The sequence below is a fragment of the Periplaneta americana genome, chromosome 1 (assembly GCF_040183065.1).
Source record: "Periplaneta americana isolate PAMFEO1 chromosome 1, P.americana_PAMFEO1_priV1, whole genome shotgun sequence".
NCBI lineage: Eukaryota > Metazoa > Arthropoda > Insecta > Blattodea > Blattidae > Periplaneta > Periplaneta americana.
In genome coordinates this window covers 124,258,569-124,286,209 of record NC_091117.1, presented here as the reverse complement: position 1 = coordinate 124,286,209, position 27,641 = coordinate 124,258,569, and the positions used below count along the sequence as shown (strand labels likewise).

Sequence of the window (27,641 nt, the reverse complement as noted above, 5' to 3'; positions counted from 1 at the left end):
TAATTTAACACAAGATTTTGATGGTTGTGTAGTCTGTGGAAAGACCTTCCAAAACTAGCATAAATTCAACTCATAGAACTTCTTTCCCAATAGACTGAGGAAAACACGTTGCTGAACACTCTCCCTCCCTCCCTTTCTCCCCCCCCTCTCTCTCTCTCTCTCTCTCTTAATGATTTTTTAATATTAAAGAAGAAGTAAAGAAATTGTTTTGCTTTGGATTTTAATTGACCAAACAAGCTTGATTTAAAGAATAAACCATGTAGCACCACTGTAGATGCACACTTGTCTCGATGAATCTTGGAGTGTGTATTTGCAGCACTTCTGGCTTTTCAACCATTATATTATATAATTCTGGACTCCAGTGCTGCAGAGGTGGACAAGTTTTGTTTATAAACATCAAACAAAATACATTAGGAACAGCAGAAGATGATCTAAGATCTGTACAGATCTCCGCGTACAAAACTTAGACACCTATATGCCATATGGCTCCATACAGACAAAATTTTCTTTTCTCCATATGATTAATTAAAAAAATTGTAGGTTCTCATACGATGTATGGCCCCGTATGGCCTTCATGACAGCACTGGCTGGACTGTATATCTAACTAGTTAAAAATAAAATATTCCGTGTAAAAATAAATATTTCTCAATACAGTTCAAACAGCTCACTAACTGGGACTGACAATGTAAAGTGTCAACAGAACTGTGTCAGAAACGTAGTGCAACAACTGACAAGGAAAACCCATGCATTCTGTCCTGGGCCAGACTTAAAGCTAATCTTACTGACATTCTTACCAAGTACAGAATATAATAAGAGGACATTTTGAGCAAATGCTCTGAAATTCAGATAAGATTCTTTTCTTTTCATTAGTTACGTGAAAAATCACTTGCTAGACTTTAGTGCCATTATATGGCAAAAATATTATCCTGGGAGCTGGCGATCTTGCCAAACTGTAGTGCCAAGAAACAATAGGAGTATCAGTCTCTTAGGTCTAACTAGCTCTGTATTACAAAAAAAAGTAGAGATGCAACAACAATGTCTTGTCAGTGTGATACATTTATTGACAGGAAACAACAAAATTTTGCTATATAATGACACATTAATGTTAATGCGGTACAATTCTAACTTGTCTCCTAGGAGGGGGGAGACTATCACATATGACACATTTTATTCCTATCACTTCACAATAAAGTTATTTTGTGGTGCACCAGTTCAGATAAATGACAGCTAATAAACTGTACTAGCTAGTTTTGGCTCTAAGTAGCTACGATTTTCCTACAAATAATCTTACATTCGTCCAGAAATTGAAAATAAAGCTGTGAAACAATCAATCAATCTTAATGTATCCAGCTGTTTTCTGACAACATAAAGTCCACTATAGTCCACTGTAGTCTTTTCAGTTCTTGTTTTTCATGAGAAATGAGGGGTATTTTGATCGGTATTCATTATAGATGCCTGTTGCTAGTAGCCAGAGTGTGAAGCATGTAAGAGATGTTTCAGAATTTCCAGGCCTAGATGTGTAAAAGTTTTGTTTAGATGTTTTCCAATATGCATTTTGTTACACCACTGGGTGTTCATATCAATGATGTCTATCCACAAATTTTTTCTTTCTATGACACCTAAAAAGCTTGCAAAGGGATGATAAGTTAATAGTACTATTACTTTCTTGAGTGGGTAGAAGATAGAAGGCAACTGTTCCATTTTAAATTCTTGAATTTCCCCACTTAGACTCAATCATTAGTACCCTATATGTGAAATTATATTCAATATGACTCATTGCTACAAATCCTTTTTCTAAAATGATCACGTATAAATTACGCTATTTGGTAACAGTACTATTGTGTATGTGCATCTTAATTTACAGTGAGTATTTAACATAATTTTATAATTTACTGGCTACAGAAGTCATAGCAGCTGACTACGGACTGGAAGCTTCGGGGTTCGATCCCGGGTGGTGAAGGAATTTTCTTGTTGCCAAACTTCCAGAACGGCCCCAAGGTTCACTCAGTCTCCTATAAAATTGAGTACCGGGTCTTTCCTGGGGATAAAGGGTGGTCAGAGCATGGTGCCGACCACACCACCTCATTCTAGTGCTGATGTCTAGAAAGCATGGTGCTCTACCTCCATGCCCCCACCCAAGTAATTTTTATATTAATAATTTATTTTGTGTATAATCATGGCATTTTTGGTTAAAATACCAATATTTTTGGTTCATTTGTGATCCCTTCATGGCAAGCAGAGGGGATACCTTTACCTTTTCTTTACAGAAGTCATATGTCTTTTGGGTATGAAGTGATATTTAAAAGGATATGGTAAAGTGTTTGAAATACTGTAATTAGGAAAGATTTTTTTATAGTAATGATGTCAAACTCCATGTTTTATCATATCCGAACATTGGACTGTAATAGTAGCTAAGACATTTCTTTGTATTGCTGCTGCAAAGCCAACAATAGTGAAAATTTCTCGCAACCTTGCCATCTTTTTGTAATAAATTTAACTTTAGTAGAGTTGTATTTCTGTTAGAAAACTAAAAGGAATATTGGACGATTCTTAATAAAAGTTACAAGATCAGAACTGCATAACAGAATTCACATAACTGAGTTAAAATCATCTAGTCTCTACCTGAAGAGGACACACTGAGGAGATGATGATTATGATGATGATGATGATGATGATGATGATGATGATGATGATGATGATGATGATGATGATGATGATGATGATGATGAAAGAGTTAAAATAAAATGTTCACTCATGCTGCAAACCTAAAAATCATTATCTGACTGTTGCAACAGACATGTCTACTATGATGGAAGTAACAGATGAAATACATCTCAGGCAATGGTCTAGAGGAGGGGTGGCCAAGCTATTTTGAGCTTGGGCCAGTACAATGATAGAAAATATTTGAAGGGTCATTCATTATCATTATTCACTTTTCATTTTTAGAGACTGTCACATAATTATACACTTTTTAACACTTTGTCATAAAAATACTTCTTACAGTATTTAATAAGATCAATCCAATGAACTTTAAAGATCTGCAATGTTAATGTGATTTTTGAACTTGTTTCACATTTAACTATTTCTCAATATCAGGTGCAATTTTTATGTGTACAGAAAAAGAATATTAGGAAGATGTGCATCTGTAATAGTTGAACGTAATTTATTCCTAATAACATTCATGGCAGAAAAAGTTTGTTCACAAATATATGTAGACCCAATCAAAATGTCTTGATGGTCATTACTTGGTCTGTATGCATGTTTTTTACACTCCAAAATGAAAGATGATTTTCCAGAGCTCTAGCTAGAAGTGCATAACGAGGATTCTTCTTGTCACAACACAAAACAGGATTTTTCATCAAGGCAGTAACAGTATTTGAAGGAAGAAACATTTATTTAAATTTTCTGTACTTCAACTTTACCTCAGATTTTAAGTTTTTCTGTATTAAATTTTCGGTAGACACTATCTATCCTGTCTTTCCTAATAATGTCTGGTATATCCTTGCATCAAGCTAAAATAAAGACAAAATGGTCTCCAGATATTTGTGTCTGAGTGTGTGTATATATACTTCTGAATTTATCTTATGTTTCTACACTACCAAAGTTATTAAAAAATATGAAAGGAGTACAACAGTAGTAGAAAATGAAATGTCATATTATTCACTTTGTCCATAACAAATCTCATAGAGCTTGCTTGGACTCAAATACCAGTCCTTAAGAGCTACAGTACTCAAATGACTGAGTAACAATTACATCTTCTTTTTACGAAGGTTGTTTGAAAAATTCATAGTCTGACATAAAAATTAAACTAGAATGATTCTGAAACAATCTTTATTTCTCAACATAATCCCTCCTGAGATTCACACACTTTGGTCCACTAGTTTTGCAATCCTGATATACCCTCTTTGTACATAGATTCCTCGAGGTCTGCAAAAAAGCCTTCTGATGCTGAGATAACCTCTCCATTTGACGAAAATTTCTTCCTGGCCAAGTGAGTTTTGAACTCTGACAAAGAAAAGAAGTCTGAGATCTGGTGAATAGGAGAATGCAGTAACAATTCGAATCACAGTTCGTGTAGTTTACCAACCATGATTTCAGACATGTGAGCAGATGTATTGTCGTGATAAAACAACACTTTCTTCTTGACCATATTCCTTAGAATCCTAAAACACAGATGCCTTAACTTTCCCAGGAGATTGAACAGCTTTTGTTTTCTTTGGAGGCAGAGAATCATTGTGTTTCCATTGTTTCGACTGCTGTTTCGTCTCTGGTATGTAGCAGTGGTCTAGGTTTCATCAGTGATCACAAACTGCCTAAAAAAAATTGGGCATATTTTTCTCGAATTCATTTGACATTGGACGTACTTTTGTTCCAGTGTTAACAAACACAGAACCCACCTTGCAGGGACCTTGAAATGCCCAAGGCAATGATTAAGATGTGGTGCTCCTGTTCAGTTGAGATACACATAACCTCGCTAATTTCCTGGACTTTTAGTCAATGGTCATTCAACACCATACTGTGGATTTGTTTTTAATAATTTCTTCACCTGTCACTGTTACTGGATGTCCACTGCACTGCAGGGGTTATCTCCCACTCTCTCGACCATGTTTAAATAGTGCCACCCATTTTTTTCATAGTCGAAAATGCTGGAGCAGATTCCCCCAGTATAGCATCAATTACAGCATCCATGCCTGCTTTAATTTCTGTTGGATTCATTCCCTTTTTTTAACGAAATATTTAATGACAGCACAAAGTTCAATATTTTCCATTTTTGCCAATCTGTTTGGCACACTAGCTTCAAAATTAAAATACAGAAACAGAAGATTACGATTTTCCGTGCTTGAATTAATGTAAAATAGCCACTAACAGTGGCGACATTGTTGACACATTTTCAATGTTATCTATGTGTCAGGCCACGAACTTTTCAACCTCACCTCGTAATCTATAAACTAAATTAAAATAAAGTTGTTTTGTTGATAATCATAATAGCAAGATGAAACTGTACACATTAATGCCTCATATAATCAATATGATAATCTTTTTTAATGAACTGAACAAACTGATGACCCAGTTCAAAAGAGAAACAACTTAAACTTTGAAATCTCGAGGAACCTGCATTTTAAACCTTTATGTTGCTGTAAAAAATCAAAGGGACATTGAAATTACTCCAAATTCTGCTAACTATGTTATATATTATTCACTACTAAGTTTCAAATTAGAGTGTTAATAGGATTTTTCACAGCAAAATGAACCTTTAACATTCAATTGAGTTGTTTCCCTTTTGAACTGGCCCGGCAAAACATTGTATGTATATTCATTTGTCTTCTATCATGATATCCATGTACAATTCTGTAATTTTTTTTTCTGAATAATAAATTTGAATTGATTTACGTTTAAATAATCTCAAAAGCAAGTTTAATTATTCTAATAGTATAGATTTCACAGCTGAGTAACTTACACTATTCAGGTTACATATAAATTAGATACAAAGGAAAGGTTAAAGAAATAATAATAATCATTATCATCATCATCATCATCATCATCATCATGAATCTTGATGTATTAGGCCCAATAGATCTGTTATGGCAGTTGTCGGCATTTCATGTGGCAAGCTGCATCTTATGTCATACTTATGCAGGGGCAGTTCACTAATGCATCCTTCCACACGCACTCACTCCATGTAGGACAGGCAGAGTATATATGTAACTGGTGATCAGCATGTCTGTTTCCAAACCATTAAACATAAAGAGTGCAGCAAAACGAATATTTGTAGAAGAATAGAAAGAGAAATTCCTTTGTTGTGCAATGGAAGAAAACGTAACATGTTTCTTATGTTCTAAACTACTTAAAGGGTTTCATATTACCACCATAAAGAGACATTATACAAAACTCCATTGCCACGTGTACTTTGCCATAATATTAATACTGATTAAGGAAAAGTGTTGTCGAATATCATTTTCTGATATTATAAAATTTTAAAATTTTGCAAAGAAGCCTAAATAAAGTAAAATTTCTGAGATTTAAAAATTTCCCGAAAATTCACAATTCAAAATATCCACTGTTTAGGTTATTTCGTGCTAGATTTATTTCAATGTTTGGCTCGACATATATATGTAAGCAATTTCTTTCAAAAATGAAACACGTTAAATGTAAAGCGCACTACTGACTGATGGACCAACATTCATTTGAGCAGTTACAAATTGCAACTTATAATGGAGAACCAGATTTCATTTCACTTATTAAAATATCGGGATACGTTAATGAGTAATTTCAAATCCATCAAAAAGATGCTAACATATCATATAGTTCGGTTACTTATTTCCAGGCTATATGGGGGGCGAGGTTCAGTCCTCACCTCTCCTCAGCCTACTACTCTCTACCACCCCTTGTCTTGCAAAGCAGGCTGCATGTCATATAACGTCACCCATGTTAAAATTCTGCCACCCCTGTGTCATGGTCTCGTGCTAGTATTTTTTTAGGATGTCCTAAATTTCTTCAGGACATAAGATTTGTTCACGCCATCTAGTACGATCCATCCTCTTCACATGCTCTTTCAATTGGAGTCTAAATAGCTGTAGATAATTGACCACTTTAAACAAAAGCTATTAAGAGTTGGTAAGGCGAAAACATGGAATAGTGGAATTAATGTGAAAAAATGTGTAAGTATTCGTAGAAAAGCTTTATCTACTGAAATCTCTAAGTCACTGCTACAGATCGAGCCTAAATTTCTTCAGTTAGAATCTATCAGTTAATCGAGTCATGGTTCCATATAAATATAGAATTCAGGACTTTTTTAAAGAACTTCACATACATATTAATTATTTTGTTCTTAAAAATTCCATTTCTTAAAAAAAATACATAAATTAATTGAGATTCCCTGACAACCAAGCTTTACTAAAATTTTAAATATGAAGAGAATAAATGATTAATTCATTATTAATATCCTCCTTTACAAAACATTAACAAACACATTTGAAAATAATCTACTGATGAATTCGAGAACAACAATATTTTACTTCTTAGAGTCACTGGAAAATGTTCCCTCTAAGCTTTGTTGAAATGTATTTAAACAACTTAATACTTTCTGAATAGATATTTTTTAAATTCAATATTTGAATATTTTTATAACAGAAAGTAAAAGAGACATTAAACTTGAAATTATAAGGAATAACCAGTTTCACATACCATTTAATATGAAAGGAGTAATTATATTCCAGATTTTTTAATTGTTTCCAAATTGTGTCAGTTATAAAACATAAAGAATGAAAGAATGATGTAGAAAGTGGAATGTCTAAAGAAAATGTAAAGTCTAAGATTTATGGAAAATAAGAATAAAACTGAATGAAAATCTGCTTTTATACAAGTCATAGAAAATATTTGATTAGTAAATATCTGCCTATCTGTGTACAAACTGTTGTTCTTTTTATTTTGTTGAATGTTATTTTGTGTATGTACGTAAACAAAAATGTGGTCGTAAAATAGTACAATGCTTACAGGTGAGAGCACAAGAAGCATGATCTGTAGTGGCCACACAGCAGCTCTGCCCTTCTTGTTATCAGCAAAGCCGTCCAAGATGTCAAACAGACCTTCACAGCACTTGGCTAACTCTTCATTATGCTTTTTCTTTAATAAAGAAGAATAAAACACAGTATCACATTTTTGTTTTCCATACATTTGGAGAACTTATTTATTGTTCTTTTACACAGTACATCAAGAACATTTATATAATGACAATATTATTAAATATGAAGTTTGTTGCTGATCAGTGCACAATAATTACTAATTTATATCATATTACTACATAGTAAATTAAAGCAACAAACAAACAAACAAACACACAAACAAACAAAAACATGGTAAGCACAAGCAAACACTAAAAAATAAAATCACATTACAAAATAATTCACTGGAGTATAAAATGTTTATAAATATTGTAAATCCAAATCTATCTCCCGAATTTCTCCAAATGTTTCATGGTTCGAAGGAAATAAAACTGATATTACTTTGTCGGTACAGTATACAGAATCTGACCAGTGAGAAAACACACAAGGTTATCATTCATTTTACGACAACTGCTAGGAGATATTCTCAATATAATGTCATTATTAAAAATAGACAGAATGTCGAAATATTTTCGTCCTAAAGTTTCGTTGTTTGAATGTATGATGTATGTACATTATCTAGTTGTAACATATACACAATCAGTCTTTGAACACATTAAAAATAATGTTAAAAAGGTAAAATACTTTTTTTGTACATCAGCATTTTAAACAGTCTTTATCGTTAATGAAAACAGTGCATAATAAGCCATATTATCGCATTAATGCTGTAAAAATATTACCATGCCAAATAAAATGTCATGACTTCTATTAAGAAGCATAACTTGTATCCACTGCCTACTGGATCACATCCTATGGCTGCTTATACTGCTTGCCCAATTAACGGTTATGCACAAACAGCCGCTAGGTGGCAGATAATGACATTGCATATACTGATAATGTTAATAGCGGTGGGCACTGCCTGCCACTTAGCAATAAAATAACTTTCATTGAGCAGGTAGTTTACGCAGCTATAGGATGCGATCCAGCAGGCAGTGCTTGTATCATAAAGTTAGCATTATGAAACGATCTGCCAATGCTATAATATCATTGTTGTCATAGCAACCTCTTTCTTCATGGACCATAAAATCAAACTTGATATTATTTCTTTAATAATTATTTTACAATGCTGTCATACAAAAAAAATAGCGTATAAAACACGTTTATAATGTTATACAATTATTACATTATAAACTTGTTTCATAATATACTATTATAAAAAAGGTAAAGGTATCCCCGTAACATGCCATGAAGGCACTTGGGGGGCATGGAGGTAGAGCTCCATGCTTTCCATGACCTCGGCACTAGAATGAGGTGGTGTGGTCGGCACCACGCTCTGACCGCCTTTTACCCCCGGGAAAGACCCGGTACTCAATTTTATAGGAGGCTGAGTGAACCTCGGGGCCTTTCTGAAAGTTTGGCAACGAGAAAAAATCCTGTCACCACCCGGGATCGAACCCCGGACCTTCCAGTCCGTAGCCAGCTGCTAATATACTATTATACTATCATTAATTACGGATGTGTCAGAAAATAAATCTGTATGACTCATTATTTAACCGACTGACTGAAATGAGTTAAAGATATAAAATAATTCACCTTTAATGCAATGTTTCGTATACTTCTTAATGCAATAACTTCATTATCTGCTGATAAAAGGTTACAATGAACACAAACGTTATTTCGAAATCACAAATGACTTCAAGTTTAAATTCAATTTCTGTTTATTTATAATAAATGCACAGTTTAAATATGTTAATGGAAAAACCAAAACACAGTTAAAGAATCAACCAACTCTCTAATCGTTGTTTCAGTGCCCCGAATGTCATGACTGAGTTTCACCATAATTTTATTTTCCTCATTCCTTCCGACAAATTCCAGCACATTATAAGATAGCAATGTACCGGTACTCCATATTTAGCTTGTTTAAAAGTCATAACTATTCGTCACTTAATTATCCAAACATTATAAAGAACACGAAAATGTTGTTAGATGTACTTAACAAAAAGTAAACAAAGTAAAGAGTGTGATGTAATCATGTACATACGTCATATTTTCTGTTCTTATTTTCAAACAGCACACAGCACTTAAGTTGTTAAAGACATAGGTCTGTGGATTATTTTATACTGGTGGGTTGTTGTTGTTGTTGTTGTTGTTGGCAATTAAGCCAGGAGAAAATTAGGTAGGGTGGCTCTTGTGTAACAATCACTTTTCAGTACTGAAGTACGTAAATCATAGGAGTCTGCAGTCTATTTTGTAAGTGATGCAGAAAAGAAAATAACACTAAAATAAAGGTGAAGTTAAAAATACATATGAGAATGATAAATTTCATATTTTAAGATAACATGACTGAAAGACCTATATAAGAAACAGTGTATTAGCTACACCATCCACAATAAAAAAAAATAAGCTTACAATTTATTTTTTGACAGTCTCCTTACGTCAATCAGAAATACGAACATGAAGACGACAAATATAACAAAGAAATATGACTGTACGCTGATCTAAAATTAAGACCAAAGTTACATACCAGTGTGCATGAAATGTTTGGATGTATGTAAGCTTATGTACAGACCTATTATTTATGTGAGAGGGAAAGAAGAGAGAGAAAGAAACAGAGAAAAGAAAGTAGAGATGCTTTTTAAGAACATGAATATCAACTTCTAGAAAAAATATATAAACTTTCTGCATTTATTCACCAATTACATTCCAATACCTTATATATTAACATTATAACAAAGTGAAAAGGAATAAAACTACAATATCTAACCTCACTGTTTGAGATTTATTTTTTTTTTTTAAGAAATCTTCTCACCATTTGTAAGCTGCCACTTTAAGCAAATAAATATGTTTACAAATTCATCGAACCATTCATTTTGTTTTGAAAAATGAAACTCCTACAAATACAGAGCTGCAAATACATTTTTAGATTAGCAGAAATATACCAGTTTTAGAGCAAGATAAGTATTACAAAGACGTAAGAGGGCTAATGAACTTGGTTTCATTTAGAATATAGGTGATGCATTAGTAAAGCAATTGATCCTTTCAAGCAGCTAAAGTTACAATCGGAATAATAGATGTATTCCAAGCTTCTTAAACAGTAGCAGTACCTCTTGCTCCAACCAGAAGTCTGATTACTTCGAGATCTTTTAGCCAGTAGTTTTTGAGGTAACAGGGAATGGTGGGATTTTAGATACTCTTTTTTTTTTCCTAAAGTACTTCTGCTGGATATTCCTCATTCGTTTCGAAACACACAGTGGGATCAATTATGAATCTGGATGTTGTAGATTCTTTGAACACTATTTATTATATCTATGTGCCATATGCTGCCAATGACAGAGAGACCCTGTACTTCTTCAAAAGTGCTGTAGTCGACATCTTTAAAGGCAGTGGCTATAACTGATCGTAACTGGTGGTAGGGTGCGAATTGACAAGGGAGATGTCAGAGATCGTCCCCACTCCTGGAGAATTCGGTATCCCATGTTAGAAAGATATTAATTTATCCCTGCCAGGGACAGCATTTATCCTCTTTTAAGTTTTAGGTCCTAGATAGACACCTTATTTATAGTTTTCAATTTTCATTCCTTATGTATGTTACTAATGCAATACGTAACAACAATGTTCGTTTCTTATTTAATGTGCAGTGTGTGCGACAATAATGCACTGCCTGGTGTTGACACTAATTAGTTATTATAAACAGTTTTTATTCGACAATGAGTAGACAGTATTTATAAGTTCGCAGATCCTGTTGTTTACTACTATTACCGTTATTTTTAAATTGTAAGTTGTGACAGTCATGCCCTTGATCAGCCATTGTTCGAGTTGTCTTGTTCGTTCCTTTTGTACTCGCACTTTACTTTTGTAAGTCAGCAAGAATGAAACAGCAGCTACAACAGTTAACGCTAACAGAATGCTTTACTAAAAAACAAAATGTGACGATCTAACAGTTGATATTAATATTAAAATCAATAAAGTGATGGTTTCCAACTCCGGAATTTTGTGCAATGACAGTTCAGCATCCACTTCTAAGTGTGAGCCGAGAGGACACGCAGGCATTCAATTTGTAACTAGCGGGGTGAAAAATATTAAGTTAGAACATGGCTCATCAATCTGCAGACATATTGGTGTACAGAAAATTGGTGGATGCATACATGCAACTCATTTTGAAAAATGGAAGCAACTTTGTTCATGGTCAGCCATTAATGGAGATAATAATATTATATGTGATGTCTGTAGCAAAGTTAAATCTCTGGGTCTTCATAAAGATAAGATAGTGCATCTTGAAAATGCATTTATTGAAGGTGTACAGGCTAAATCTCGCAAAGAATTGGATGACAAAATAACTGTTCAAACTAAAAGTAGACACCATGGTATTGGCCACTCAAAATTATGAGACTCCGAAGCGCTCAACAAATGTAGCATTCAGTTTGTGGGAGGAAAAGAATCTTGCGAAACTTGAAGTTACAAGTAGGATATTCAAGACAGCCTATATGATCTGTAAAAACGATGAGCCATTTAAGCTATTCAGGGATTTGTGTACACTACAAGAGGTAAATGGTGCCAACATGGATAAAATGTTGCATTCAGACCACTCATGCGCTGATATAATTGATTTCTTTGCCAATGAAATGTCAGTCCTCTTGGAAAATTATGGGCAAATCGCAATATAGCGAACTCAGAAGCTCCACCCACGACTCCTTCCACTCTTCCCCTACTAGTTCACCAGCCACTCTAGCGGGAAAGAGTGGAAATAGGGGTTTTGGGTGGGGGGTGACATCTACTGGAGGAAAGTGGAACAAAAAGAGTGAATGCGGCATCTAGGAAGCAAAAGAGGAACTTTGTTCTGTCTCCCTCCTCTCTCTCTCTCCCCAGCCTTTCCTTCTCTCTTCCATGCTCCATCTCTCTCCTTTTCGATCTGTCAATGTTCCTAACGAAATGCACGCACGTTTTTTGTTCACGCTTTAGACCTCTCGGCTATCGAGACAAGTTGGTGGTGGAAGGGAAAATAGATCTACTTATGTTCAAGGGGACTGTCATAATGTATTGCAGAAATGCAATGTGCAGGGAACAATGACCAAATAGCATGGGTAGAAAGTGGCGGGCTTGTGAATTTCTCTTGGTAGGGGTTGACTGCGGGGTAGAGCTTCGAGTACAGACAGAACCACATGTTGTGATGAGCCGTACCGAAGACGTGTACTTCTTCCTGAAATTGAGCAGGGAGAATTTGAAGGCGGAAACGATAAGGTATTGTGAGGAGCATGGACTGCTTGCTAGTCATTACGAGTGTCCAACCTGTGGTAAAAACATGAAATTAGCGTCAAAAAGCGATTCTAGTGATGGTGTACATTAACATTGTTTTGGGAAGGGCAGTGAAATTGTACATCGTGTTAGTCGTTCAGTGAGGCGTGGAACTTGGTTCGACAACTACAGCAAACGAGGCTCTGGTGACTATTGTGTGTGAGGGAGGTAGTCTCCGACAGTGCTAAGTTAACAGGTGAGTGTTGTTTTATTCAAAGTATATGTTACTTGGAGGAAAAAAGTGAGTGTTGTTGTGTTGTGTCGAATGCACATTAAATTAGAAATACGTGCAAGGCAGTAGGCAGTGTCGAATGCAGATTAAATCTGAATTTTGTGCGAGGCAGTAGGCAGTGATCCACCGGAGCGGAGGCAGACAGTAGAGAGAGAGAGAGAGAGAGAGAGAGAGTGAGAGTGAGAGTGCAGCTGCCGTGTGACGAGCAAGGTGCTGAGCGGCGAGGGTGGGGATAACTTCCCCTACTGGCATTTGCTATATTGTGATTTATCCAACATTATATTATACAGTCACAATGTTTCTTCAGTGTAATTATTGACGAAAATACCATAGTTTCTAACACGTCATGTCAGGATTCAATTTAATGATGAAGTATGCAACTATTTCCTTGATATTATAGAACTTTCATCTCTCACTGAAAAATCGATTGCTGAAAGTTAATAAAATGAAATTTTTAGGGAGAATATAAAGGAGCAGCAACTACAGTGAGGTTACTTGGGGACACTCGGGTTTTCGTCCAGAGTTGGCTCAGCTATCAAATGTGTTGGTTACCACAAGAAACACGCGTGTGTCTCCAGCATTTTTAGGTCTACAATCCTACTGTTACAATGCTTAAAAGTTACAGTAGTTACCAAGCTCACATTTGTTCCTCAAAAGTCCTCCATTTAGGCCTACTGCAACATACATTTGACATCTTTTTATCAAATTTGCAGTCACTATGGCATGTTCTTCAGCACTGATAGAATTTATTGCATTCTTTTATTCTGTTCAGAGTGGAGCATCACATGCGAAATGGTGACCTTGTTGTATCTATTTGGTAGCATATTTGTTGGCTGGGGAATCCTCCAAAACTGGTCTATTGATGGCAAAGAATATGGCAGTGCTGAGAGTGTGATTACTCATTCTGTTTCTTTAAGATGTTAATATCATATTCATTCTACTGAAGCACGCTCTGCCTCTGCTGATGGAACTGTTACGATTTTGGTTCTTTGGGTTAGTTCCCGAAGACATTTTTTCTCATAAGAAGCTGTTTATGATGATTTTGATTTACTAAATTCAATAACATGGCAAACAAGTTCACATTCTTTAGAACCTTCTGATACAAAAACAGAATTTGACATTTTTGTCACATCACAAAGAAATTTAATTTTCTCATCGCAATTCATATTCTGGCCAATTTCTTTCATCTAGTACTAATGCTGTACTAATAAATTCACTTGCATCATAAAATTGTGAGTTAATATTATCAACAAATCTTGCAAAAATTGTTTCCGAAATCTCACGAAATCACTTTTATCTTTGTTGGTTGGTTCAGGAATTCAAACGTTTTTGAATGTTTTATTTTGCTCGTATTCTTTTTCTATTTCCTTCAAACTAACCCCTGAAAAACTTTTCATTGCTAACAATGTTTGAATTATTGTTTTCAACTCTGTGTTCACATCCATTGCACAGGAATGCCTTGACTGTAAGAATAAAAAAAAAACTGCCTTAGGACATCTAAAACATCTCTAATTAGAGCTAATTCATTACAAATAACCATATCATCATTTTGAACATGCCTTGAAATTTAACTCTCGATGGATATGAGGTTTCTTCATTTTTGATCTTAAGACAATTTACAAGTGCTGCATAAAATATATTCACTGCAGAAACTGATGAATATGTTAATGAAACCCAACGAATGTCAAAGATTTTTCCTATCTTCAGGAATTGAGCACTTAGACCAACAGCAACTGCTTCAATACCACACTGATTCTTAGGTCTTGAGGAAAACAGCTTATACGAGGACTCCATAAATGACTTAAAATGTATGGGAATTGAATCTTTGTCATCAATGTCTGAACTGCTAACTCTAATTTGTGATTGAGACAATGAATAATAGTCAAATTAGGATTAAAGTCATTCTTTAAAATACAGTGAGGTTAGTTAGTTGGAGATTCTTGGGTTTTGCAGGAGCCTTTCCCCGCCAAGAGAGGGCATGATCACTGGGAATAATGCGTTCACATTCTCGGCACGCAAGTAATGAGTGACACTGTAGTTTCTCTTTAGTTGTGTTGTGAGAAGTAAGTTGGCAATGATAATTGTAATCTTAAAAGTTTAAGTTAAGTTTAAAGTGCTCCATGTAGGTGACTGTTATAATGACATTCATTACGTGAACTACTTATCTATACAATACATACATACGGAAACAAAAATCTTGTGCGGCGACAAGACGCAAATTTCGGAAAAAGTTTCCAGAGAGACCTGTTCCAGCTGCCAGCACAATAAGACTATAAAGTGTTCATGCGGACAGGTTCAGTAAACAAAGAAAAAGTGAAAAGAGAACGCCATGTTCTGTTGGAAGAGAAATTAGACGAGATTGGTGAAAGACTGGAATAGCCCTCAAAAATTTCTCAGACGTTTAGTGCAGGAAACTGGAATAAGTAAATATTCTGCTCATGTAGCGACAAAATTACTTACATTAAGGTCCTAGAAGAATGCAAGAAACCCACACTCCATAAACGAGAGAACAGATTGGACTGAGAGGACAATGTGGACTGAGGCTACAGAGAGTGGACTGAGAGTACAGAAAGTGGACTGAGAGTTCAGAGAGTGAAGTGAGAGGACAAATATTGGACTGAGAGAACAGAAAGTGGACTAAGAGGATAGACAGTGGACTGAGATTACTGAGAGTACAGAGCATGGACTGAGAGTAGAGAGAGTGGACTAAGAGGAAAGAGAGTGGCCTGAGAAAACAAAAAGTGGACTAAGAAGACAGATAAAGGGTAGACTGAGAGAACAGTTAGGGCCCGTTTATATTAATTTTATTTCTTCCGAGGCCTATTTTCAGTTTTTGTGCCTTATTTTGCCTTTTTCCTTTTTTTGTCATTTGAGAGATAGGTTATGCTAATACCCTAGATCATATATGTAACAGGTATGTCGGGGTTATAGGCTTTGAGGTTAACAACTTTTGTCAGGTTTACTACGCTGCCATCTAGTTGTTACATAAGGAGTCACATCATAATACCCATTTGAATAGCATTAGCGACTGTGCTGCCATCTCGTGTTCGTTTACGGCGGACGGGTGGCGATCCTGGCGGTTGTTCTCTTCAAAGTGCTGCCAATTTTAACGTAGCGAGGAGTTATCTGTTACATATATGATCTAGGCTAATACATACAAATTGAATAATCGGCACAGAAGGGAAAAATTAGTTGGAAATATAGTATTAAAAGTATAAATGAAAATCATTTTTAATTTTTTAAATAAAGCACCTGATATGAAAATTAGACGATATTATAGCATAATTGGAATGTTTAATGAGAAATTCATTAATACATTTCAGTTATTAGTGATACAAGGCTACAAACCAGCCTTAAGCCGATCAGTCGTTCGAGAGGATTGGTGGAACCAGTTACTGCTACTGTACCTCACACCCCGAGACTGTTGGATTTCTTTTCTCAGAGGTTCAGGATCTATGGATTCCAAGAAAACAATGCAGAGAGGGAAAAACACAACAGTATGCAATACTTTGTTGACTTACTGGAGCCTCCTCAGATAAATGACACAGTGGGGATGTGGAAGCATCTTCGATTGCCCACGTGGAGGAGTAATACTATGGTTTAACATACATAGGTACTGATACAGAGGGTATCATTTATCGTATAGGCTAGTGTATTGTAACAAATAATTGATTTTGACATGGGAAACCATGTCATGCCAAATATAAACTCAAAGAAAAACGAAAGAAAAATATAGGATTATTTAAGATGACAAGGAGTTTTCATCTGCCCAAATTCTGCTCACCAAAATTTCTAGTAATCCAAAACTTTGCAAATTCCTGAAATAAAAATAATTCCCAAACAGGGCTTCAGAATAGCCCAATCCACTACTTTTCGCGCAATCTGGCAACCCTGTGACACTAAACAGGGAAGGAAAGCACGGAAATTTCTACTCCAATTATAATGTTTGGCGCCAATTATAAAGACAATAATCGATTCCTTGATTCACAAATGGCCAATCATTTGCCTTTAAATGTAAGTATACCCAATTTCTTTCTTTGTAACTACCTCGTGCACAGACCAGTGACTATTGTTCTCTCGCTATCATGGAATATATATTGTGCTTTGCGTTGAAGTGAAATTGTGCTTTGTGTAATTAATAATTGAATATAATAGTATTTGGTACTCAGTCAGTAAAGTAGTTACTTCAGAGATAGTGCCCAGATAGCAGTATTATTACAGGAATCATTCACATGAAGTTCTTAAGACATCACTTCTTGAATGGAATATGTCGTAATCACGACAAACATAATACAAGTGGCTGCCAATGTTAAATTTGTTTCGTAATTATATTGTAATAGTAAATAGAAGGCCACTGCATGCCGAAATGAATATATATTGAATAAGATTAAATTTCAGTTTAAACTAGTTCCACAAACCAAACTTCACATACTGAGTACTAAAAATCAGTCTATCCAACTTCCTGTTTACCTTTGTCTGCCTGTCCCTACCCATGTTCGTCTGTCTCTGTGAATCTGTGTCTCCCTTCCGTCCGTCTGTCTCAGTCTCTGTTTGTCTGACAGTCTCCCTATGTCTCTCTGTCTCTGTCTCTCTTCCATCTGTCTTTGTGTGTGTGTCTCCCTTCTGTCTGTCTGTCTCTGTGTATCTCCCTTCCATCTATCTTTCTCTGTGTGTCTCCCTTCCATCTGTCTGTCTCCCTTCTGTCTGTCTGTCACTGTGTGTCTCCCTTCCATCTGTCTGACTCTGTCACTGTGTCTGTTTGACTCCCTCTGTCTGGCTGCCACTGTGTCTGTTTGTCTCCATCTGTCTCTCGTCTCCCTTCCGTCTGTGTCTGTCTGTCTGTCTGTCTGTGTGGCTCTGAATGTCTGTGTGGCTCTGACTGTCTGTGTGGCTCTGACTGTCTGTCTCTGTGTTTGATTGTCTCCCTCTGTCTGCCTCTCTCTGTCCGTGTGTGTGTGTGTCTGTCTGTCTCTCTCTCTCTCTCTCTCTGCCAGTGTGCGTCTGTTTGTCTCCCTCTATCCTGCCTGTCACTGCCTCTGTCTGATCATAGACGGCTGCTATATATACTCCGCCTTCCCATTCAGCGAGCAGCCTGTGTTAATAGTGTAATTCGTGATTCTGTCACTATAATGCTGAGAGAGTGATACTGTAGGCCAGGGTGTAAAGTTAAGGAATGTCAGTGTGCTATAGCGCATACTGTTGAATTTGTGTGGTTATCATCGGTAGTGTGTTAATAGTATTGTTTTTATTGAAATGTGCAAGTTATTGATTGCGTGATTGTAACACAATGTTAAACTCTGAACAGAAGGTAAGTTACATCCTATAATAATATTATTTATCAGTGAATGTAGCAGCCGCATGCCGTAAGTTAACTATCCTTTTTCTGAGTTTATATTCTCCTAACATATAAACAAAATGTGCTTTCGAATTGAAGGTATCTCATAACATCAGTATATTTTAAGAGAGTTGCATATAGGTTATTTTATTATAAAAATAACTGAAATATTTCCTTCTCATTATTTATAGATTTTATGAAGATTCTACAATGGTTTATTGTTGCGCCCCTTTCTGTAAAAGTGACAGTAGAAATGTTAAAGGGGTTTCATTCCACGAGTTCCCTAGCGAACATGAACTTAATGAAAAATAGCTTAAAGCAGTATCAAGAGCAGATTTTACTCCAAATTTTAATTCACGTTCATCAGTAGTATGTGGACTTCATTTCCGTGAGACAGATTATCACCCTGGATTAACAACGAAACAGTTGCTAAAGAACGTGATTCCTGCAGTTTTTGCATCTTATCCTTTTTACAAAATTCCAGAAAACAAACAGGAGAGAAGGCAGATAACAAAACACCCCATCTTGCCCCTAACAATAAAAGGAAACATAGTTCAAGCACTTCGGATGACCCTGAAATTTGTGGAAATAATGCAGACACTGGTTCTCATAAAAATCTTTATTGTATTGGAATTCAGGCATAAGGTCGTATGGATGACAAATTCCTCCAAGCACAGAAAGAGAAAAATAAATTAAAACTCAAATTGTGGCGCGCAAATAATAAGATTCGTCAGTTAGAAAGACAACTGCAATGAACACAAGATAAATTGAAAAATTTCGATAACTGTTACTACCATTCGCTTTCATTAATAATTACAACTAATGAAAATAATCCTTCTGATGTGAGAACTAGTTTCCTTTTGGAACAAGTACTTGAATTTGAGAAAAAGTCACCCAGATGGACAGAATCCACCATCAAACAATGCATAATGTGGGAATTTATATCTCCCAAAGGATATAGCCATGTTAGGGACAATATTTTGAAAGTGCCATCAAAAAGCACTCTATCCCAATATTTAGGCAACATATGTTGTGAAACTGGAGTTACAGATCTCGTGAAAGAAAGGTTAATCACTGAATGTCAACAACTGAATCAAGCTGAGAGACTTTGTTCATTAATAGTCGACGAGATGGCAATAAAACAACAACTGAGTAGTTTAATATCAAAGACAGACATCTGTCGTCTCCATAGTTTTGATCTAGAGGCCATTTTTTGGTTTCACAGTGTTCTTTGTAATATTTAACACAATTTATTTTATAAATGTAGTGTTAGAGTTTGCATATGGTTTCACTATAACTGGAAGAGCATGAAAAATTGTATAAAAATCCACAGCTATCTCAATTTCTATCTGAGGTCAGATGTCCACCTTTGATATTAAGCTACTCAACTATAGTATGACAAAAAAATGGACACATTTTTCGGGCAAAAGAACAGTTTTCCTCCAGAATCAAGCAATGTAGAAAGTTGTGCGAGTGTACTCATGGAAGAAAAAGTAAATTATGACATTTTAGCTAATAATTTATTTCGTTTTTTTTATTTGTGGCATTTCTTCAAAATTCAAAATACCAGCTGCCTACTTTTTTACAAAGAAGATTTCGGTAAAGAGCTGCATAAACTTACTCTTTCTGTTATAAAGGAGGTGGAAGACTGTAGATTCGTCATATTAAATTTGGATTCTGACAATCACAAAACCAATGTAAATGTGATGAAACGACTTTGTAATGGCAAGTCTCTAATATCAGAAGTCGTTCATCCAAACGATCAAAATAGACCCCTGTTTATTGCTTTTGACCTACATTTTAAAACATGTGAGGAATGCCTTCCTAGAAAAAACAATGCATGATGGTGATGAAATAAGTGGACAGCATGTGAAAGATCTGTATGAATGCAGTCAACTCAGGTAGTTAAATCTGTTCTATTCCTCACTCGTAAGCATGTATGTCCTAACAACCTGGAGAAAATGAATGTGAAACATGCAAAAGATATATTTTCTTCATCTGTAATTACAGACCTTGAATATCTTAAAGAAAACTGTGGGCAAGAAAAGGCATACACTTTTAAATATTGCAAAGAAACAATTCAGTTCATGAAAACCATTCAGAAGTGGTTTAATATTCATGATATATGTAGCTTTAACAATCAGATTGATAAGGACGAAGTTCATCTTTTTGTGTCACTGATGAAAGATTAATCTGGCTAGAAAATGATTTTCCAGCATATCTAAGGAAAATAAAGAAAGTGAAGAACGCCGCTCAGGCTTTTTAAACAATGAGACATACGAAGCAATTCTAGTAACTTTGGTATCAACTGCGAAATGCATCAAATATTTGTTGTCAGCACGGTTTCACTTTGTTTTACAACGTGCTTCAACAGTGATTCAATTGAAATGTTTTTTAGTAAACTAAGAAGAACTTCAGGTAATAATGATATGTTGGATTCAAGGGTTGTACTATTCGCCTTGAATAGGATACTCAAGATTACATCCCTCTCTTGTAAAAGAATTGGAGCTCAACATAGCATTATATCAGCTATATGCGTAACCTCAACTCAAGCTCTTTAAATTTTCCAGATGCTGTAAGAAATATACTGGAAAAATTCAACAATGTTCCATGTGAGTACGAATATTAAGTCAGAATATCTTTTTTTTTTTTTTGCAAAATTTAATGCCATACTATTATAAATGCACATTTCAATTTGCTATTAGTTATCTACATCATTATTATTATTATTATTATTATTATTATTATTATTATTATTATTATTATTATTAGTGGTTAGCTTGTCTGAGAGCTAATCCAGAGGACACGGCTACGGATTAAATTTTAACACGGCTATTATTATTTTATTGATATTAATAAAACGTTTTTATTGTTATCATGATCAGAATCATTAAATTTTAGTCTCAATTATTTACTGTGTTCGTTTTCAGCTCTTGGGTTAACATCAATAAATCTTGCTTCATTGGCTTATATTGATGGATTCATAGTGAAACGTGTTGTGAAGGAAGTAGTATGTGAATCTTGTTGAGATCTGATCCAACAGACTAAATTCAGTTCTCCGCTGCTGGACATAATTTTTAAGCAAGATGATTGTGACACATTATATTATCCTTCTGAGTTGTTAGTATGGCTGATTAATATTACTGACGAGTTTGTTTGCGAAGTCATAAAATTTGTAAACAGTAAAGTGTGTGCAACATTAACACAGACAATATTTCCTGTTATGAAGGAATCAGTTGTACTAAAATGCAAATATTCCTGAAGAATATTGGTAATGAAAGAACGCAATGTTTTGAGAGAGTGAAATACCTTAATTCAAAACCAATAAGCAGGAAAATCTTGCGTATTTGATGGCAGATTTGTATTCCCGCGGCAACAGTGTATCACTCAGTCAGTGCCTCAGTGGAGAAGTGGAGTACTAACAGCAGTTCGCATATTTCCTTCAATTGGGAGGGCAGAGTATATAGCAGCCGGCGATGGTCTGATCTACCTCTAACTGTCTGTCTCTGTCTGGCTCTCTCGCTCTCTCTCTGTCTCTGTGAGTATGTTTGTCTTCCTCTGTCTGTCTCCCTCTGTATCTGTGTGTCTGTTTGTCTCACTCTGTCATTCTATCACTGCCTCTGTCTGTCTGATCTACCTCCCTCTGGCTCTCTGCCCCTGTCTATCTCTCTCTGTCTCTTGTGTGTATGTTTGTCTTCCTCTGTCTGTCTGTCCCTCTTGCTCTGTGTCTGTTTGCCTCCCTCTGTCTATCTTTCTGCCCTGTCTGTCTCACTATGACGCTGTGTGTAAATTTGTCTCCTTCTGTCTGTCTGTCTGGTCTACCTCTGCCTCTATATTTGCCTGTTTTTGTGCAACAGTAGTGGGGTTGCTATGCTGGTACACATCAGTTGGCGACTAAGTGTGAACAGACTCCTCGACATGGCAGAGAGATCAATGTAGCATGTCGACAATGGAGAGCTGTTCAATGAAGAGGAGATCATGGCAGAATCAAGCTATGTCGACCCCAGAAAGGGCAGCCAAGTGATTAGCTAGAAGGGACCTAGTTAGAAACGAGTATCAATGTCCTACATGCAATATGGCCTGCGCTCTACATCCACAACAAAACATAACTGATGGCATGGAATGGTGCTGTAGGCTATGTCACCATATAAAATCCATAAGGCACAACAGCTTCTTCTCCAAGAGCCATCTCCCTTAAATATAACTAGATTAATATACTGTCAGCCCATAGATATGCCTCAGGACATTGCTTGTTGAGAGACAGGGGTGAAACCGAACACTACAGTTGAATGGTGCAACTTCCTCAGGGAGGAATGCCAGTCATATCTGAACAGACATCCAGTACTGTTGGAGGCTTCAACAAAACTGGCGAACCAATGGTAGTGGAGATTGATGAAACGAAATACTTTCACAGCAAGTATCACAGGGGAGAATGGCGGGATGGTCACTGGGTCTTCAACAGAATGGAGCATGACTCTGGGAAATCTTTTATGGTGGAGGTGCCAGATAGAACGGAGACTACTCTTACCTCCCTCATTGAGGCCCACATCCTGCCAGGAATGCACATCATCTCTGATGGATGGAGGGCCTATAACAACATTGGAGCCATACAGGGAGGAATGTAACTCCACTCCATCATAATACACGAAAGGAATTTTGTGGACCCAGATGTCCACACCCAAAATGTGGAAAATTTATAGATGCAGGTGAAGAGGAGCTGCGACGTCAATGTGGGATAAGTAGGCTCCTCTTCCCTAGTTATCTGAAGGAATTTCTCGTAAGAAATATGTTCCAAGAGGAAGATTTCTTCTCACGAATGGTAGTGTGCATTCGTAGAGAACTATGGGGTTAGAGCTTTGATCACTGTAGTATTTGTGGCAGCACTTGCCGAGCTCTGTAATACGTTAGTAGATTATTTTACGATGCTTTATCAATATCTTAGGTTATTTAGCAACTGAATGAGATGAAGGTGATAATGCCGGTGAAATGAGTCAGGGGTCCAGCACAGAAAGTTACCCAGCATTTCCTCATACTGGGTTGAGGGAAAAACCCAGAAAAAACCTCAACCAGGTAACTTGCCCCGACCAAGAATCGAACTCGGGCCACCCGCGGCCAGACACGCTAACCATTACTCCACAGGTGTGGACAGCTCTGTAGTGATCCACATACTGAGTGCAGACTGGTAAGTGAAGGTCTTTCATTAACTGCCCATAAGATATATCACAGCTGTCCTCTCCATTTTTCCAATTGCTAGAAGAATAATGGGACTAGTGTTTGAACTGCTGTTGATTACTTTAGAAATTTAGTTTTATATGAGGACTGTTGGCCTTGTGGTAGGTACGGTTAAATGCTGAGATTGTTACAGTAATTTTATCGAGGTTAACATTCCTCGTTGTAAATATAGTTAATATGCATTGACAAGGCTTTCTTTTTTAACAATTTTTTTCCTACTCTCCAACCTTGTATTCTCATTGAGCACACATCACTTTGTAAGGTTATTTATGTTTATCAAAACTGTTCTGGTTTATTTACGTTTATCAAAACTGTTCATGTCTTCCAGATCGATTACTGAGTTGGTACCGGACCTAATTACTTCATAATTCATATTCCACACACCATACTCAGGCTTCCGATGACTACTACATAAGGCTCTAAGATTTGATTTTATGCTGCTTATTGGAAATTTTCCAACATGGAGTCAGAAGAGAGTAAGACTATTATGTTACAGGTGCAAGTGTGGTACAGATAGTTTTTTTAATTAGGAAATGTAATTATTAATTTTCTCCATTATTCCTTCTGTGCAGATCCCAGGGTGCGTGCTGCCACATTTACCTTGATCACAGTTGTTAGTGTACAGTTTACAATAGGTATGTAACCATAACACCAGACTACCTAAATCCCTTTCGAAATATCATTGCTCAATAATTCTTACATTAATAATAACGTAATATGGCTAGAAATATAGTTGCACATCATTACCCTAATATTATAATGCATATTTGTACAGCAGAGGAAGTTCTATTCTATGTCACTCAGTCATTATGTCTTGACGTAGTATCTACTATTACCGTATTTGATACAATGCTATAAATATGTATGCTATGTATATGATTACTTGGTCATTGTATTGTATTGTATTTATTAACATTCCATGGTATTTATACATTGCTTCACAGCTAGAATATGGAACAAGTAAAAAAAAAAAAAAACTGAATACTACTATAAAGTCTTAACTTATAGTCACAGTCTAGTTGAAATATTTACAGAAGAGGTTTACGATATAGTCTACTAGTACAACACAAAGTTTTAGTATCAATTTCTTGAAGCGTTGTTGAATGTCATGAATTCACCTACAGAATAGAAAACGTGAGAAATTAGGTACTTCTTTAATTTGGCCCTAAATAATCTTATGTTTTGAGTTCCATTTTTTTATATCAATAGGGAAGCTATTAAAAATGTTTACTGCCATATAACGCACTTCTTTTTGATAGCACGACAGACTTGCCGATGGAGTATGAAAGTCATTTTTGATGCGTATTTATGCTATGAACTGTTGAAGCAGTTGCAAAGTTTTCATGATTACATACAAGGAAGATTATTAAAGAAAAAAAAAATATACTGACAAACCATGGGCATTATTTGTAGTTTTTTGAAATAGTCCTACAGGATTCCCTAGATTTGCCACCTACTATTATCCTAATTACTCTTTTTTGTAGTGGGAATATACTATTATCTGTTGAATTTCTCCAGAATATTATTCCAAAACTCATTACTGAGTGGAAGTATGCAAAGTATATTGTTTTTAAGGTATTGATATTTACTATCTTTTGCATAGATCTAATAGCAAAACATGTTGAATTTAGTTTGGGGTAATTTCTTTAATATGATTTTTCCAATTTAACACATTATCGATTTTTAAGCCAAGAAATTTAGTTGATGTTTTTCTAATAGGGACCTATTGTTAATTATTGCGCTTGAAGTTGAATTTGGACAGGATTTCAATTGAATAATGTTAGTTTTGTTGCAGTTTAGGTACTAATTTATTAACTGAGAACCAATCGCATATTTTGAAGAGAATTACCCCTGTTGAAGATTGGAAAGTGTTGGAGTTATTGCCTGTAATTACTATACTTGTGTAATCTGCAAATAATATAGGTGACCTACATCTTTCATTAGGGGGGCAATATCATTTATGAACACTAGAAAAAGTAGGGGATCTAATATTGATCCCTGAAGAATTCCACTACCGGTATTAATAGTTCCCCATGTTGAGATAGATTTCATACTTGTACTGATTTCGACTTTCTGTTTCCTATCTATGTGATATGAATGAAAACATTGGTGTGCAACGCCTTTAATTACATAATAATCTAATTTGTCTAGCAGCATTTTATGATTAATACAGTCAAATGCTTTGGATAAATCACAGTGAACTGTCACCATTTTGAATTTTGAAAAAAAAATATATATATATATATATATATATATATATATATACACACACACATAATTTTGTTTTCAATAGTTAAAATATTTTAATCATATAGCAGAAGGACAATGTTTTACGCATACTAATTTTTCATTATTGTACATGATACAGTAAAGGAGGGGAAAAAATGTTGAATATTTCCAAAATTTTACTCCTGTAAGCTTTACCTAACCCCTTTAAATTATGCCCTGTCCTGTTGGTTTGAAAGGGTATGGGTAAGCACAGTTTTCAATAGAATTTCGCCTTTTATCTCAGATCACATATCAATAAATGATCATGACTTTATCTATACATAGCCAGCTAGTCATGTTTCTGTCCTGAACTTGTTCCTTTGATTCTAGCCTTTCTTCCTTAAAGCCTAATTCCTATCTTCGTTAAGCACTGAGACATAATATATCTTCTGTTTTTTTAATTCATTTATTGGTCGACCAGCAAACTTGCTATACAGACCACTGTTAAATTATGGCATATCCCAAATACAATAGCGTGATGAGGTTGGCTGCAAAAGCTCCTCTAATTGAATTACATACTGGTATATCTAAATTTTGGTCTTATGTGTGAAACTATTTTGTTCTTGTGTTTCAGACTGATCTCAGTGATGTAACTTATATCTTGCAAATCTTCATTGCATGCTACTACCACTAGTCACTGACACCACTCCCATTTTACTGTAGCTGTATTTGTTAAACTTCTCTGCTCTTGTCATGTAGCCTACATGATTGTGTATTTAGTCTCATCGACCTGTACAACCGTTGGTTTGCCAGCTTCGTTCAAGTCTCCGGCAGTCACAGGATGTCTGTTCAGGTAGAGTATCACTAATTATCTTTCTGAGCTGCCATTTGAGCCTTGAATATTGTTCTTCAATTTGAGATTCTTTTCATAACTCACAATGCACATACTGTAATTCTTATAACTCACAATGCAAATATTATGTCTTGTGGTTTCCTTACGTTGTACTGGCATGATCACGTCAAACTATCATGGTTGTTACGAATCATCTTAGGAACAAGCTATGTTGGTCTCCATCGTTTTCTTGTACACAGTACCACTTCTCTATGTTCTCTCAGACCACTCTTAAGCATTATTCATATCGAGATTTCCATGCTTACTTTATTTCTAGACCAGATCTTTTTCTTCTTCTTCATCACTCCATGGTATAGGCAATCAAATGCCTGTTCTGTCTTCGAAGTCCTCCAGCCATCGTTTCCTAGGTCTGCCCACCGATCTTCTTCCTTTAGGATGATATTACATTATTTGTTTAGTAATGTCTGGTATCTGGCATTCTATCGACATGTTCTTTCCAATTTTGTTTAAAATCTTTTAATCTTTCATTTATATTAAACATTTCTAACTCTTCTCTTATGCTTTCATTTGTTATTAAGTCTCTCTTCATACATCCCTTCACATTTCTTAAAAATTTCATTTCTGTCACCTGTATTTTACTTTGTTGCTTCTTAGTTAATGTCCAAGTCTCACTTCCATATGCCAGCGTAGGTACAGCCATGACTTTATAAAACTTTAATTTTGTTTCTTTAAGTATTTTGTTTCTAAATGTTCTATTAATTGTTCCACATACTCTTTGAAAATTACATATTTTATTGTCCACATCATATTCTTTGTCAAAGCCAACATCACTTCCCAAATAATTAAAATGGCTTACCTGTTCTATGCAGCAGTTATTTATTATAACTA

General features: G+C 35.5%; 1 protein-coding gene across 13 annotated transcripts in view; it reads right to left on the bottom strand.

The window, feature by feature from the left end:
- The window catches only part of Nf1 (neurofibromin 1), a 384,838-nt gene that overhangs the window by 288,487 nt on the left and 68,710 nt on the right, over window positions 1-27,641 (bottom strand). For all 13 annotated transcript variants that reach the window (XM_069826894.1, XM_069826901.1, XM_069826976.1 and 10 more), the window contains exon 7: window positions 7,495-7,623. In XM_069826894.1, the coding sequence (XP_069682995.1) occupies window positions 7,495-7,623 (129 nt within the window). The remainder of the gene's footprint in view (window positions 1-7,494; window positions 7,624-27,641) is intronic.